General features: G+C 39.5%; 1 protein-coding gene across 2 annotated transcripts in view; it reads left to right on the top strand.

The window, feature by feature from the left end:
* DNA2 (DNA replication helicase/nuclease 2) overlaps positions 1–15,701 on the top strand; it is a 53,718-nt gene that overhangs the window by 7,984 nt on the left and 30,033 nt on the right. For both annotated transcript variants that reach the window (XM_066242606.1, XM_066242605.1), the window contains exons 4-8: positions 1,410–1,555; positions 2,857–2,988; positions 6,596–6,815; positions 13,943–14,060; positions 15,246–15,411. In XM_066242606.1, coding sequence (XP_066098703.1) covers positions 1,410–1,555; positions 2,857–2,988; positions 6,596–6,815; positions 13,943–14,060; positions 15,246–15,411 — 782 coding nt within the window. The remainder of the gene's footprint in view (positions 1–1,409; positions 1,556–2,856; positions 2,989–6,595; positions 6,816–13,942; positions 14,061–15,245; positions 15,412–15,701) is intronic.

Genomic DNA, 15,701 nt, shown 5'->3' with positions numbered 1-15,701 from the left:
CTGGATAGCTCGGTTGGCTAGAGCATCGTGCTGAAGCACAGAAGTTGTCAGTTCGATCCCTGGTCAGGGCATGTACAAGAGAAGATCAATGTTCCTATCATCTCTGTCTGTCTCTCTCCTTTCCTCTCTCTCTAAAATCAATAAAATAAACATTAAAAATTTTTTTTTAAATAAAAGTTTTTTTCTTCTCAAGTATTGCTTTAATTATATAGTTAATCTGTATGTAGATGTAGAAAACTAAAAGTACAGCAGAGCAGAAAGAGAAAAAGGAAAATACCTGCATGGATTTTCTAACAGTGTTAATTGTTACTTATTTATTGTTTAGTTTATTCATTTTTTTCTTCAGTTGTGGGAGAATATCAACTTCTCTTTTCACCACGTATTATAAAGCAGACCTAAATATTAACTTATTAAAACCTTTATCTTTTAATGTTTGGGAGAGAAGAAGGGAGAGAGAGAGAGAAAAGCATCAACTCGTTTCACTTAGTTGTGCCATTGATTACCTATTCTATGTGCCATGACCGGGGTTCTTCTTCTTCTTCTTTTTTTTTTTTTTTTTTTTTTGTGACAGAGAGAGGGACAGATAGGGACAGACAGACAAAAAGGGAGAGAGATGAGAAACATCATTTCTTCGTTGCAGCACCTTAGTTGTTCACTGATTGCTTTCTCATATGTGCCTTGACCAGGGGGCACAGCAGACTGAGTGACCCCTTGTTCAAGCCAGCGACCTTGGGCTCAAGCTGGTGAGCCTTGCTCAAACCAGAGGAGTCCTCACTCAAGCTAGCGACCTTGGGGTTTTGAACCTGGGTCCTCTGCATCCCAGTCTGTTGCTCTATCTACTGCACCACTGCCTGGTCAGGCTAATTTTTAAATTTATTGATTTCGGCAAGAGGGGAAGGGAACAATAGTGACAGGAACATCTAGCTGTTCCTATATGTGCCCTGACCAGGGATTGAACCAGTAACCTCTGCCCTTTGGGACAGTGCTCTAGCCAACCAAGCTACCGGCCAGGGCTTTTTTTTTTTCTTCTAAAGATTTTATTTAGTGATTTTAGAACAAGAAGTATCAGCTCTTAGTTGCTTTACTGTAACTGTTCATTGGTTGAGTCTTATTTGTGCCTTGACCAGGCAAGCCCAGGGTTTTGAACTGGCAACCTCAGTTATTGGTTAATATTTTAAAAATGGAAATATAATGATTTAGAAAACCTCATACTTGTAAAATAATTTATGTCATTCAGAATAGAAGAATTTATTTATCATTGTACCCACCAGAAAAAAAGATTGGTTGATGTTTTGGCATTTGTCTTACCAGCGCTTTGGCTATGGTGGTTTAATAGGTTAGGTAATAAGTATATATTTACGTATGTTGATATATGGTGAAATAAAATTTTTGTATTTTTTTTTTGATAGAGCTCTGATCCAGCCACACGCCAAATGCTGATTGGCACGGTTCTTCATGAAGTATTTCAGAAAGCAATAAATGATAGCTTTGTCTCAGAAAAGCTAAAGGAACTTGCTTTTCAAACTGTTCAAGAGATAAGGCATCTGAAGGAAATGTAAGTAGCTATGAGAGAACTACAGCTACAGTTTTATTATGTCACTTCTACAGTCTCTAAGGTATTTGGCCATTAAACTATTCTATTCTATTCAGTATAAATTAGTGTCATACTAGAAAGCAGATTCCAAAGTTGCAGTGCCTCATTGCAGTTCTGTGAAGAGTTTCCAGAATTGCACGAAAGGCCCTGGCCTAGTAGCTCAAATGATTGGAGTGTCCCCCAGATGCTAGGGTTGTGGGTTCAATCCAGGGTCAGAGCACATACGAGAGTTAACCAGTGACAATATAACTAAGTGGAGCAACAAATCAATGTTTCTTTCCCTCTCTCTCTCTCCCCCCTTCTACCTGTCTCTCTAAAATAATAAATAAGTAAAAAATTGGAGAAAAAAAATAATTCCCTAAAACTACTTTTAAGGTTTTTTTTATTTTTATTTTTATTTATTTATTTATTTTTTACAGAGACAGAGAGTGAGTCAGAGAGAGGGATAGACAGGGACAGACAGACAGGAACGGAGAGAGATGAGAAGCATCAGTCATTAATTTTTCATTGCGCATTGCAACACCTTAGTTGTTCATTGATTGCTTTCTCATATGTGCCTTGACTGGGAGGCTACAGCAGACCGAGTAGTCCCTGTGCGCAAACCAGATGAGCCTGTGCTCAAGCTGGCAACTTCGGGGTTTCAAACCTGAGTCTTCCACGTCCCAGTCCGATGCTCAATCCACTGCGCCACCGTCTTGTCAGGCTTTTGCCTTACCTTTAGCAACAGTGTGACATACTGAAAATTGCATGGTTTTGGGAGTCAGATCTCATTTGAAATTTCAGATTTGCCAGTTTGATGACTAAAGAAGTTACTTAAAGATTTTTATAAGTATGCCTGACCTGTGGTGGAGCAGTGGATAAAGCGTCAACCTGGAATGCAGAGATCACTGGTTCAAACCCCCAGGCTTTCCTGGTCAAGGCAACAGATGAGAAGCAACAACTATGAGTTGATGGTTCCTGCTCCTCCATTCTCCCTTTCTCTCTGTCTCTTCTCTCTCTATAACTAATAAACAAAGTCTTTAGAGGAAAAAAAGATTCTTAAAAAGTGATAATACCTACTTTGCATTTCGTAACAATGGAAATAGTGTATGTAAACCGATAAGTTGTCATTGAAGTTTTATGAATGACTGACTCCCTGCACAAGGTTTGGCACGTTTTACTTTCTGTTTCATCCTTGACTCCGATTGCAGTCCATCTTTTGTATTTTCTATTATTTAGCTATTTTCATATCCAAGCTTTAAATTTAATTTTTTACTTTATAGGTACCGCTTAAATTTGAAACAAGATGAAGTAAAACAGGAAGTAGAAGAGTATCTTCCTTCATTTTCTAAATGGGCTGCAGATTTCATGCATAAATATACTTCAGCTGACTACCCGCAGATGCAGCTCTCTTTGTAAGAAACCCCTTTTGTTTATATGGTGTTATATGTTTAGATTAGCTCTGTTCTGTATTTTGAATTAAAGTCTGTTAAAGGTTGAGTTATAACTAGTTCTTTTGTTTGCTTTATAAATTACAGCCCTGAGTATTTTTCCAGAACAAAATATAATCTAATGAATAGAAAATTCTATTTGCATTATAATATAATCTTTTATTTCTTTTCTTATTTCTGTGTGTGTGACAGAGATGGTAAAGGACAGATAGGGACAGGAAGGGAGAGAGATGAGAAGCATCAATTCTTCATTGTGGCTCCTTAGTCTCCTTAGTTGTTCATTGTTTGCTTTCTCAGATGTGCCTTGACCTGGGACTGGGTGGGGGATGCTGCAGCAGAGCGAGTGACCCCTGGCTCAAACCAGTGACCTTGGGCTCAAGCCAGCGACCTTGGGCTTCAAGCCAGCGACCTTTGGGCTCAAACCAGCGACCATGCGGTCATGTTTATGATCCCTTGCTCAAGCCAGCACCCCTGTGCTCAAGCCGGCGACCTTGGGGTTTCGCACCTTGTTCCTCTGCATCCCAGTCCGACGCTTTATGCACTGTGCCACCGCCTGGTCAGGCATAATATAATCTTCTAATTTTATATGTAGTTATTTTTAAATAAAATAATAAATATTTGGGGGAATCCTAATTTCATATATGGACTGTCTCATATGTTGATTATGGATTTGTGCTAGATAGTACTATGTTTTGCCATTTAGTGTTTTTTGGCATTTGGTTGGTTTTTTACTTTTTTTCCTTCAAGTAGCATTGATATTAATATACAGATAACTTTTTTGTTTTTCATTATTCATTAAATATTTATTGAGTGCCTAATATGTGCCAAGTAATGCTTTAGGTGCCAGGATTACAGTAGCAGGAAAAAAAGCCAGTGGCTTCATGGAGCTTCTCTGCAACTGAAGAAGTAAAGGGCCGTGAGACAGACTGTAGTAAAGGCAGTGCGAAACAATGGGGAGGGTGAAAAGGAATGAAGACTCATGGGACATGTAAGTAATTTCCGTATTATGGTCCTGTAAGGTGTCTATAATGTGACATTGGGCCAAAGTCTGAAGGAAATGAAGTAACTTGTAGCAGTCTCCAGGAAGAGCAGTCAGGCACATGCCTGTGGCTGACTCATGCCTGCCAGTGTAGCTGGAGCAGAGTGAGGTGGGAGAGAGCGCAGAAGTAGCTCTCCTGGGTCCTAAAGCCATGTTTGGACTTTGGCTCTGATTAGATGAGAAGCCACTGGAGCTTTTGCACAGAAGATTTTGATCTCATAACTTTTTTTTTTTTTAATAAAGGTGACACATACAGGAAGGGAGAGAGATGAGAAGCATCAACTCATTGTTGTGGCACTTTAGTTCATTGATTGCTTCTCATACATACCTTGATGGCGAGGAAGAGGGGGTTCCAGCAGAGCCAGTAACCGCTTGCGACTGTGGGCTCAAGCCAGTGGCTTTGGGATTCAAGCCAGCAACCATGGGGTCATGTCTATGATCCCATGCTAAGCCGGCCACCTTAGGTTTCCGAACCTGGGTCCTCAGCATCCCAGGCTGACGCTCTATCCATTGTGCAACTGCCTGGTCAGACACATTATTTCTTGGGGAATTAATTTTATTTGCAATGTTAAAAGTTTTATTACCTCTATTCTGTCAAATATACATGTGATATTTTATAAGTAATATGGTTTGCTTTATTTCACATAAGCATTTTTGAAAATATGATCAGATAACATTTGGTGGGAGAAAACATTAATACTTAAAAATTTTTATGTAAGTTGTGACTTCCCTGAATTCCTCTACTGTCTTTTTCAAAGATTGTGGAAATATGTGCCTAGAGATGGTATTTGAAGCATCTTGAAATAGTTTTTTAAAAAATTACTGAAGGTAGCATTCTTTTTCTTAGAAAATACTTTTATTGTTAAGAAATAACTCTGATTTGCCTGACCAGTTGGTGGTACAGTGGATAGAGCATTGGACTGGGACACAGAGGACCCAGGTTCGAAACCCTGAGGTTGTGGCTTGAGCAAGGGTCACTGGCTTGAGCGCGGGGTCACTGGCTTGAGCATGAGATCACAGACATGACCCCAAGAATGCTGGCTTGAGCCTAAGGTCACTTGCTTGAGCAAGGGGTCACTTGCTGTGCTGTAGCCCCACAATCAAGGCACATCTGAGAAAGCAATCAATGGACAATTCAGGTGCCACAATGAAGAATTGATGCTTCTCATCTCTCTCCCTTCCTGTCTGTCTGTCCCTATCTGTCCCTCTCTGTCCCTCTTTCTGACTCTCTCTCTGTCTCTGTCAAAAAAAAAAAAACCAACACAAAAAAAACTTCATTTAAACAACATGAAGCTTGACCAGGTGGTACTGCAGTAAATAGAACATCGGCCTGGAATGCTGAGGACACAGGTTCAAACCCTGAAGTCACCTGGCTTGAGCCTGGGCTTGGGTTGAGCATAGGGTTGCCAGCTTGAGCGTGGGATCATTATTATGTCCCCGTAGTTTCTGGCTTGAGCCCAAAGGTCACTGGCTTGAAGCCCAAGGTCACTGGCTTGAGGAAAGGGTCACTGGCTCAGCTGGAGCCCCCCGGTTAAGGCACATATGAGAAAGCAATCATTGAACAACTAAGGTGCTGCAATAAAGAATTGATACTTCTCATCTCTCCCTTCCTTTCGGTCTGTCCCTGTCTGTCCTTCCCTTCCTCTCTCTCTCTCTCACTAAAATAAATAAACAAACAACATGAAAACCATGTCAAGTAAGTTGTGTTTTATAACAGGCAGAATTATTCTACTTTATAAATCTTGATTTCTGTGTGATATAGTTTACAAAAGTTAGCTCTTATCTGACTTTCCTTGTGCAGAATAACTTACTACTCTGAAAATGAGTAAATCTTAGATAAGAAATGTATAAAAGGCTTTAAAAGTTATTTTCATCTCTCCCAGAATTTTCACAGGGCTGTAGAGATGAAGTGTTGGACAATCAAATTTCACACAGCATAGATGAGGGGGAAAGGCAGCTAATTTTTACCCAAGTCAATGTGGTGTTACGTGAAAGAATGTATCCCTTGCTGCCTAGGGTGCAACCACGTGCAAACAGTTATATATTAACCTGTGTAATAATTGTAGATCAGAATATTCAGGTTGGTATGGTGGCTTCAGCAGTCCAAGTAGTTATACTTGCAGTAATCAAGGCCTGCGGAAGTTAAAGGCCCAAGTTAGGAAGATTGTGATAGCAAGGAGCTGAAAGGGACAGATAAAAACTAAGAAAATATAAATTACACAAGTTAGAGCCTATAGAACAGTGGTTCTCAAACTTTAGTGTGCAGCAGAATTGCTTAGGAGAGTTTGTTAAACAAAGTGCTGAGCCTTACCATTAACATTTCTGAGTGAGTAGGTCTAGAGTGGTGCTTGAAAATTTGTATTTATCACAAGTTTCTGGATGGTGCTGATGCTGCCACTTTGAGAATCACTGTTGTAAAGGAATATAGACTTTCCCAGCCCCACATTTTCTGTGTGCAAAGGAAAGTCAATGGAAGCAGATGAGAAATGAGCTAAGTGTTTTAATTGTGTTTTGTGTTTTGTTTTGTTTTAGGCCAAGTGATGGTCGTAACAATAATGCAACATGTAAAATTGAAGTTGTAAAATCACTGGATATTGAAGAAAGCATTTGGTCCCCTAGGTTTGGATTAAAAGGAAAAATTGATGTTACAGTTGGTGTGAAAATACATCGAGGATGTAAAACGAAATATAAAATAATGCCATTGGAACTTAAAACAGGCAAAGAATCAAATTCTATTGAACACCGTAGTCAGGTATATATATATATCTTAATAAGAAAATTGAATGTTTATTGATTTAAAACTGTAGTTTGTTTTATATATTTTAGTTCAATTCAGATAATGTTTGAATTTCAAATCGTACTTTTCAATTTGTGATACATTCTGAGTACTCAAATTATTTTGTAAATATATACATGGTACAGCAGCAACTTTTGTCCAACAAAGAAACACAGCAGCTGAACTTGTAAGCCAATGTTGCCAAGTTTCTGTTGCCAAACTACCAATCTAAACAGATGCTCCAAAAATAAAAGAACTTGTTGGTCATTTAAGTTGGGGAAACCAAGTATATTTGTAGATATAATGATGCACAATAGCCTAATAAACTTTCTGAGAAGTGTTATAGCAGTATGATTTGTTTTAGCTATGTTTAACACAATATTTCCTAACCTACACAGGATACTATTTAGGAAACATCAGTGTAAGTTCATTCTTTTATTCCCTATCATTAATTTGGATATATTGATTGTTATCTGAAATGAAATGTAGAACCATCTTACCATAATGTTAAATTCAAGTGTTTTGTGGGTTTTTTTAAGATTTTTTTTTTTTTTTTTTTGTATTTTTCTGAAGCTGGAAACGGGGAGAGACAGTCAGACAGACTCCCGTATGCGCCCGACTGGGATCCACCCGGCACGCCCACCAGGGACAACGCTCTGCCCACCAGGGGGCGATGCTCTGCCCCTCCGGGGCGTCGCTCTGCTGCGACCAGAGCCACTCTAGCGCCTGGGGCAGAGGCCAAGGAGCCATTCCCAGCGCCCGGGCCATCCCCGCTCCAATGGAGCCTTGGCTGCGGGAGGGGAAGAGAGAGACAGAGAGGAAGGAGGGGGGGGGTGGAGAAGCAAATGGGCGCTTCTCCTATATGCCCTGGCCGGGAATCGAACCTGGGTCCCCCGCACGCCAGGCCAACGCTCTACCGCTGAGCCAACCAGCCAGGGCCTAAGATTTTATTTATTGATTTTACAGAGAGAGGATGGGGGCGCTAGAAATATCAACTCCTAGTTGCTTCACTTCGGTCATTCATTCCCTTGGCTGGGCAAGCCCAGGTTTTCAAATGGGCGACCTCAGCGTTCCATGTCGATAAACCCTGTGTCACAACAGGCCAGGCAGATTCAAGATTTTAAAATCATTCTTTTTTTCTCTTTAGTAAACTTAACAATCTTCTATTGTCCTTCAAAATTATATGAAATTCATATTAACTATATGACTTAAAGTAATTAACATAAAGTTCTATTTTGTTTTCTAATTATTTCCATTCCTTCTGCCCATCTTCGAATTGGCAATCGGTAGTATGTTCTAGATGCTTTTAAGTAGCAAAGATAAAACTAAAAGAAAGTTATATTACTATATATTTTTTAAATTAAATTAAATTAAAAAAAATTTTTTTTTGTATTTTTCTGAAGCTGGAAACGCAGAGAGACAGTCAGACAGACTCCCGCATGCGCCAGACCGGGATCCACCCGGCACGCCCACCAGGGAGCGATGCTCTGCCCCTCCGGGGCGTCGCTCTGCCGCGACCAGAGCCACTCTAGCGCCTGGGGCAGAGGCCAAGGAGCCATCCCCAGCGCCTGGGCCATCTTTGCTCCAATGGAGCCCCGGCTGCGGGAGGGGAAGAGAGAGACAGAGAGGAAGGAGGGGGTGGGGGTGGAGAAGCAAATGGGCGCTTCTCCTTTGTGCCCTGGCCGGGAATCGAACCCGGGTCCCCCGCACGCCAGGCCGACGCTCTACCGCCGAGCCAACCGGTCAGGGCCACTATATTTTTTAATGGTATAATATGTAGTAATGGAATAACAAATAACTTAACATTTTGTAATATAAGTTAAAATTGCACCTGGCCTGTGGTGGCTCAGTGGATAGAGCATGGACCTGGAATGCTGAGGTTGCTGGTTCAAAACCCTGGGCTTGCCTGGTCGAGGCACATGCAACAAGCAAGCAATGAACAACTAAAGTGAAGCAACTATAATTCTTGCTCCCCCAACCCCTCTCTCCTCTCTGTGAAATCAATAAAATCTTTAAAAAAACTTCTTTAGCCTGACCAGGCAATGGCACAGTGGATAGAATGTTGGACTGGGATGCTGAGGACCCAGGTTCAAGACCCTGAGGTTACCAGCTTGAGCGCGAGCTTATCTGGTTTGAGCAAAAGCTCACCAGCTTGGACCCAAGGTCACTGGCTCAAGCAAGGGGCTACTCGGTTTGCTGCAGCCCCATGGTCAAAGCACATATGAGAAAGTAATCAATGAACAACTGAGGTGTCGCAACGAAAAACTGATGATTGATGCTTCTCATCTCTCTTCGTTCCTGTCTATCTGTTCCTATCTGTCCTTCTCTCTGACTCTCTCTGTTCCTGTAAAAAAACAAAACACAAAACCCAAAACTTTTAAAATTGCTTTGCCCTTGGAATTCACTTATTCAGCAAATTTCATATAAAATGAGGTTCAAGTTCAAAATAATTGTATAATGAGGGATTAAAGAGACATCTTTCCCTTTTTTAATTAAATTTATTGGGGTGACATTGGTTAATAACATTATATAAGGTTCAAGTATATAGTTCTCTAACACATCATCTGTCCATTGTATTGTATGCTCACCACCCAAAGTCCAGTCTCCCTCCAGCACCAGGCATTGACCCCCTTTACTATCTTCATCCTCCCCTCATCTGCCTTCCTGCCTGGTAAACATCATACTGTTGTTCTTTCACCATACTGTTGAGATTTTCTCTTATTAAAATATTCTTGCCTGACCTGCGGTGGCACAGTGGGTAAAAGCATCGACCTGGAACACTGAGGTCGCCGGTTCGAAACCCTGGGCTTTCCTAGTCAAGGCACATATGGGAGTTGATGCTTTCTGTTCCCCCCTCCCTTCTCTCTCTCTCTCTCTCTGTCTGTCTCCTCTCTCTAAAATGAATAAATAAAATCTAAAAATAAATAAATAAAAATAATTAAAATATTCTTGCCATTCTTTCTTTTTTTTTTTAGAGAGAGAAAGAGGATAGGGGGGCCATCAGGAAGGGAGAGAAATGAGAAGCACCAGCTCATAGTTGGGGTACCATAGTTGTTCATTGATTGCTTTCTCATATGTGCCTTGACTGGGGGTGTCAACCAAGCCAGTGACAGCTTGCTCAAGCTGGCAACCTTGGGCTTCAAGCCAGCAACCTTTGGGCTCAAGCCTGTGATCTCGTGCTTGTGCTGGTGAGCTCACATTCAAGCTGGCGAACTCGGGGATTCAAACCTGGGTCCTCAGCGTCTCAGGCCTACTCTCTATCCACTGTGCCACCTCCCACCACCACCTGGTCAGGCTTTCTTGCCATTCTTTTTTTTTTTTTTTTTTTTTAATCCTTCTAACTTTTTTCTTTTTTCTTTTTTTAATTTTTTATTTATTCATTTTAGAGAGGAGAGGGGGAGAGAGAGAGAGAGGAGAGGAGAGACAGAGAGAGAGAAGGAGGGGAGGAGCTGGAAGCATCAACTCCTATATGTGCCTTGACCAGGGAAGCCCAGGGTTTCGAACCGGCGACCTCAGCATTTCCAGGTCTACGCTTTATCCACTGCGCCATCACAGGTCAGGCTCTTGCCATTCTTAATTGTGTATTAAACACTAGAAGCCTCATGAAAGCTCTTGCATTTGGGAATGAAAAAGTAACTTCATTGTTTTTTATCTATTATTAGGTTTTACAGATATTGGAGATAAGGGAGAAAATAGGCTTTCCCTATTAGAAGACATGAATTTTTCACTTTAACAATGCAGAAATGACTGAAATTATGAACTAAAGACTTGGCTAGATTAAATAGGAAGAAAGATAATGCCAAAATAGAAGAAAAGCTATTTTTGAGGTCAAAGATTTGAAAAAATGTGTTCTGTGTACATGAGACTGAACATTACAAAAAAAAATTTTTTAAGGACAAATTTGAATGAAATCACTTTTGAATGCTAAAAGGAAGAGAAATATGAAAAAACATTTTGGTGTCTAAAGTGGTCTAGATTTAAAGAGCTTTCTTTTTGCCTGAACAGGCAGTGGTGCAATAGAGTGTCTGACTGGCATGCAGATGACCCAGGTTTACCTCAAGGTTGCTGGTGTGAGCCAGGGCTCACCAGCTTGTGCTCGGGATCGCTGGCTTGAACGTGGGATCATACACATGACTGCGTGGTTGCTGGCTTGAGCCTAAAAGTCACTGGCTTGAAGCCCAAGGTCACTGGCTTGAGCAAGGGGTTACTTGCTCTGCTATAGCCAGCCCCCCTCCCCCCCATCAAGGTAGATATAAGAAAGCAATCAGTGAACAACTAAGGAGCCACAATGAAGAATTAATACTTCATTCTCTACCTTCCTGCCTGTCCCTATCCCTCTCTATGTCACACACACAAAAAAACCATTCTTTTTAAAATTGTTGCTCTAATTTGTAGTGCCTGCCTTCAAGGCAAAGACCATTACTATATTTAATTTTGTTCAATTAGAACTTTTATCTTTGTAAGAAGAGAAGTTGCAAGAAGAACTTTTGAGGATAAAATAATATGAAAAAGAATAGTATTTCTTGTATTTAAAAAAAAACTGAGTAGAGCCTGGTCAAAAATATTGGAGTTTATATTGCATATTCATTGTGCAAAAACCAAGGAAACATTTAAAAATAATTATAATAATTCATTGAATTTTATAGGTATTGGGGATGGGGAAAGACAGATTTCTGCTCTTAGAAAATTTGAACTTTTTACTTTGATAATACAGAAAAAGCTTACATTATAAACTAACTTCAGTTAGGGAAGATCTTTATTTTATAAATGTTGTATTATAAAAGTTAATCTCTTAAGTCAGTTATTCATTATTTAAAATACATTTTCTAAAGGAAAAATATGGATCCCTAAGAGCTGTGATCCCTAAGACAGGTCACCAAAACTTAACTGGTAATGTAGTTGACTTATAATAATATTGTAAAATTTCAGCCCAACTTCCTTTCATCACGTATTCATTTCATTTCTGGCATTTTCCCCTTCTAATAAGTTCCAGGAGCAGAGTTCTTCGTACCTCTTCCTTTCGCCTCAGTTCCCATTGAGGGAAAAACCCTAACAAGAAAGGGCTTTTAATTTTGGATGACTCCTTTGGTCCACAGCCTAAAGGCGCTACCCTGTCATTTATGAGTTCACTTTACTTTTAAAAGAGTTTTTTGGCCTGACCAGTGGGTGGCGCAGTGGATAGTGTTGGACTGGGACGCAGAGGACCTGGGTTCGAATCCCTGAGCTCACCAGCTTGAGCGCAGGGTTGCTGGCTTGAGCATGGGATCATAGACATGACCCCACTGACTTGAGCCCAAAGGTCTCTGGCTTGAAGTCCAACATTGCTGGCTTCAAGCGGTTTCTCACTCTGCTGGAGCCCCCTCAACCCCCTCTGTCAAAGCACATAAGAGAAAACAATCAGTGAACAACTAAGGTGCCCCAAGGAAGAATTGATGCTTCTCATTTTTCTCCCTTCCTTCCTGTCTGTCTCACTAAAAAAAAAAAAAAAGTTTTTGGTATATATGCTGTATCAGAGAACACAGTATGGTGCTTATAAGAAGCCCTCTCAAAACATGCTTCATAGGTTCAAATGTTGAAGCAGCAGCCCTTCAAAAGAATCTTATGTTTATAGATGAACTTAGGATATCAAGTTAAAATATGAAACTTTTCTGTGATTATTTCCTAAGACTAAATGTTTCACATTTTACTTTGTAAACATGTGAGATTACTCTAAGTATTTTTATAAATGTCCTTGAACATTGAGGTATCTGCGATTGTGTTTTTTTTTTTACAAAATTTGTATATTGGGATTTCTTTTATAATTTTGTTATGCTTGCTAATTGCACAAACAGCATGATATGTGGCTGAAGCAAAAGAACAAAAATCAAAAAAATTTAATTTTTGTTTTTTGTAAACTTGTCTTTTACACTTAGTGATAAGTTTGTAGATATAGATATAATTAATATTTATGCTGCAAATAGTACTTTTTGCCTTTTATAAATTAATCATATTTTAAATATAGCTAAGCAAACCCAGAATATCATTATAATTGGACATTGTCTTTTGGTGTGTTAATTATGATGACTGGTCTTGGTATGTTGGAATTTTATGACTTAAATACTGGGCCTTCATAAATCATTTAATATTTTAATATTGGAGATTGCATGGAAAACAAATTACTTGTTGTTATATTGAATATGACCAACTAAATGATTTGGTCTTACTGCTAAAGTGTTCTCATGGAGCTATTTGTACCTTGTCTTAGTTTCTCTGAGGAGTAACACATCAACTTAAGTAGTCCGTGGTGGCCCAGCTCTGGAAAAAACAGTAAACTGTAGAGTTTGTTTGGTTTAGTTGTCACAGTATTATGAAATAAATAATATGTATTTTATGCCTGACCAGAACATAAAGCATAGGCCTGGGATGCTAAGGACACAGGTTCAAAACCCTGAGGTTGCCGGCTTGAGTGCTGGCTCATTCAGTTTGAGTGCGGGCTGATCTGGCTTGAGTGCGGGCTCACCAGCTTGAATGCGGGGTCGCTGGCTTGAGTGTGAGATCATGCACACGACCCCATGGTTGCTGGAAGGCACATCAGTAAACATGATACGAAAGCAATCAGTAAACAACTAAGGTGCTGCGAGGGAGAATTGATACTTCTCACCTCTTTCCCTTTCTGTCTGTCTGTCTCTATATGTCTCTCTCTCTGTCTCTGTTTCTCTCGCTAAAAATAAATAAATAATAATAATAATAATAATATGTATTTCAGTGTTTAGTTTACTTAAACAGAAAAAGTAGTGCTTAAAAACTGTTAGCTTCAAAATGTAAAACAGTTTGGCTAATTTCTCTCTTCAATTTATTGGAAACCTATTTATTTACTAAGAAAAATTTGAAATATTTCTTTTTTGTCTGTGTACTACTGAGATGCACTAAATGATGTTTTGAAGAAATTAAATATTTGAATTTATTGTTACCTTTACTAATTTGGCTCATGTTGTTTTCAAAATGGAAATAGTTTAATTGACTAATTGACCTTTTGATATTTAAATCACAGTTTGTGTTGAGTGCGCATGTGTGAGAAAGCAGGAAGTAAAGTTTATTTGACAAAATGTGCTATGTTTTCGCAGCTTGTCCTGTACACACTGCTTAGTCAGGAGAGGAGAGCTGACCCAGAGGCCGGCCTGCTCCTGTACCTCAGGTCAGGCCAGATGTACCCTGTGCCTGCCAATCATCTTGATAAAAGAGGTGGAGCTGTTTCTTCTCAAGTTTACTTCTCCAGGTTTTGTTTATTTGTTTTCCTTCAACTGTTGGCGATACATACAGGCATACCGTGGAGGTACTGCAGGTTTGGTTCCAGACCATCGCCATAAGGCGAATATTGCAGTAAAGCGAACCACAGAAATTCTTTGGTTTCTTAGTACATATAAAGGTTATGTTTACATGATCCTATAGTCTGTTAACTGTGCATTAATAGCATTATGTCTAATAAAACAATGTATGATATTTACCTTAATTTAAAATATTAGTAAAAATGTTAGACATGTGAGTCATAATATTTTGCCGGTAGAGGGTCTTACCTTCAACTTGTTAGAAACACAGTATCTGTGAAGTGCAGTAAAAGCAAAACAAAAAGCAAGCTGTGCCTGTATTTATAACTGACAGTTGCTCAGTGTACTTGCTAGGCCTATGTACAGGTTGTAATTTCTAGTTGTGGTATTATTAAAAATCATTTTAACAATATACAATATAGTTGAAAACATTAACCTTTTAAAATTTTGTCATACAAAACTTGAAACTTCTTATCCTATACTCTGGATTGCTGTATTTAATCCTTAGAATTCAGCTAGTAAAACACCAAATTCACAATATGTACTAGTTATGAGATATATGATTTTTATTTTAAGTGAGAAGAGGGGAGATAGACTCCTACATGCACTTTGACCGGGATCCACCTGGTAACGCCCATCTGAGGCTGATGCTCAAATCAGCTGAGCCATTCTCAGTGCCTGAAGCCAACACTTTGACCAGCGAGGAGCTGTCGTCTCACTTGGGGCTAACGCTCAAACCAGTAGAGCCACTGGCTTTGAGAGAAGAGAGAGAGAAGAGAGAGAGGGAGGGAAAGAGAAGCAGAAGCGGATGGTCACTTATCAGGTGTGCCCTGACTGGGTATTGAACTCAGGACATCCATACACTGGGCTGACGCTCTAGCCACTGAACCAACCAGCCAGGGCCCATGAGTGTTGAATTTATCAAGTGAATAAAAATTGGAGGAATTATACCAAGATGTTAGCATAGTTATTCTAGTGTAGTAGGAAATATGAATGTTGTCCTTTACTTTTCTTTTTGTTTTTAAATCTGAAAGTTTTACTTTCAGATATAATAAACTTTAGTTAATTCTTAAAAGACACTCACCCTTTTTTTTCCCCATAGAATTATTAAAACTAAGAAACCAGATGGCATTCTCTTTGCTTCACCGTATTAGCAAATCTGTTACTGGAAAGGAGAAAACAAAGCTTGCTCCTTTGCCACAAATAATTGAGGAACAGCAAACCTGTAAATATTGTTCACAAGTGGGCAACTGTGCTCTTTATAGCAGGTAAGTGTGCTTTCAATTCAAAATGATTTAACTTTGGCTGGTCTGGCATTGATTTCATTTAAGTAATTTTTTTTCTGTGTGTATTTCTAAAATGAAGGGACTAGGAAAAAAATCAGTTTGTATTTTATAAGAAGCTTGTTTCCTTGGGGGAATAGTAGAATGCTTTTTAGATTTTGGTAAGGGAAGATGTAGTATTGGCTATGGCCAGATGACTCAGTTGATAAAGTGTCATCTGGCATGTGGAGGTCACAGGGTTGATCCTTGGTAAGGGCACGAACAAGAAGCAATCA

The sequence above is a fragment of the Saccopteryx bilineata genome, chromosome 9, assembly GCF_036850765.1.
Source record: "Saccopteryx bilineata isolate mSacBil1 chromosome 9, mSacBil1_pri_phased_curated, whole genome shotgun sequence".
Classification (NCBI taxonomy): domain Eukaryota; kingdom Metazoa; phylum Chordata; class Mammalia; order Chiroptera; family Emballonuridae; genus Saccopteryx; species Saccopteryx bilineata.
Note: the sequence above shows the minus strand (reverse complement) of the source record. Positions and strands in the feature narration are given on the sequence as shown.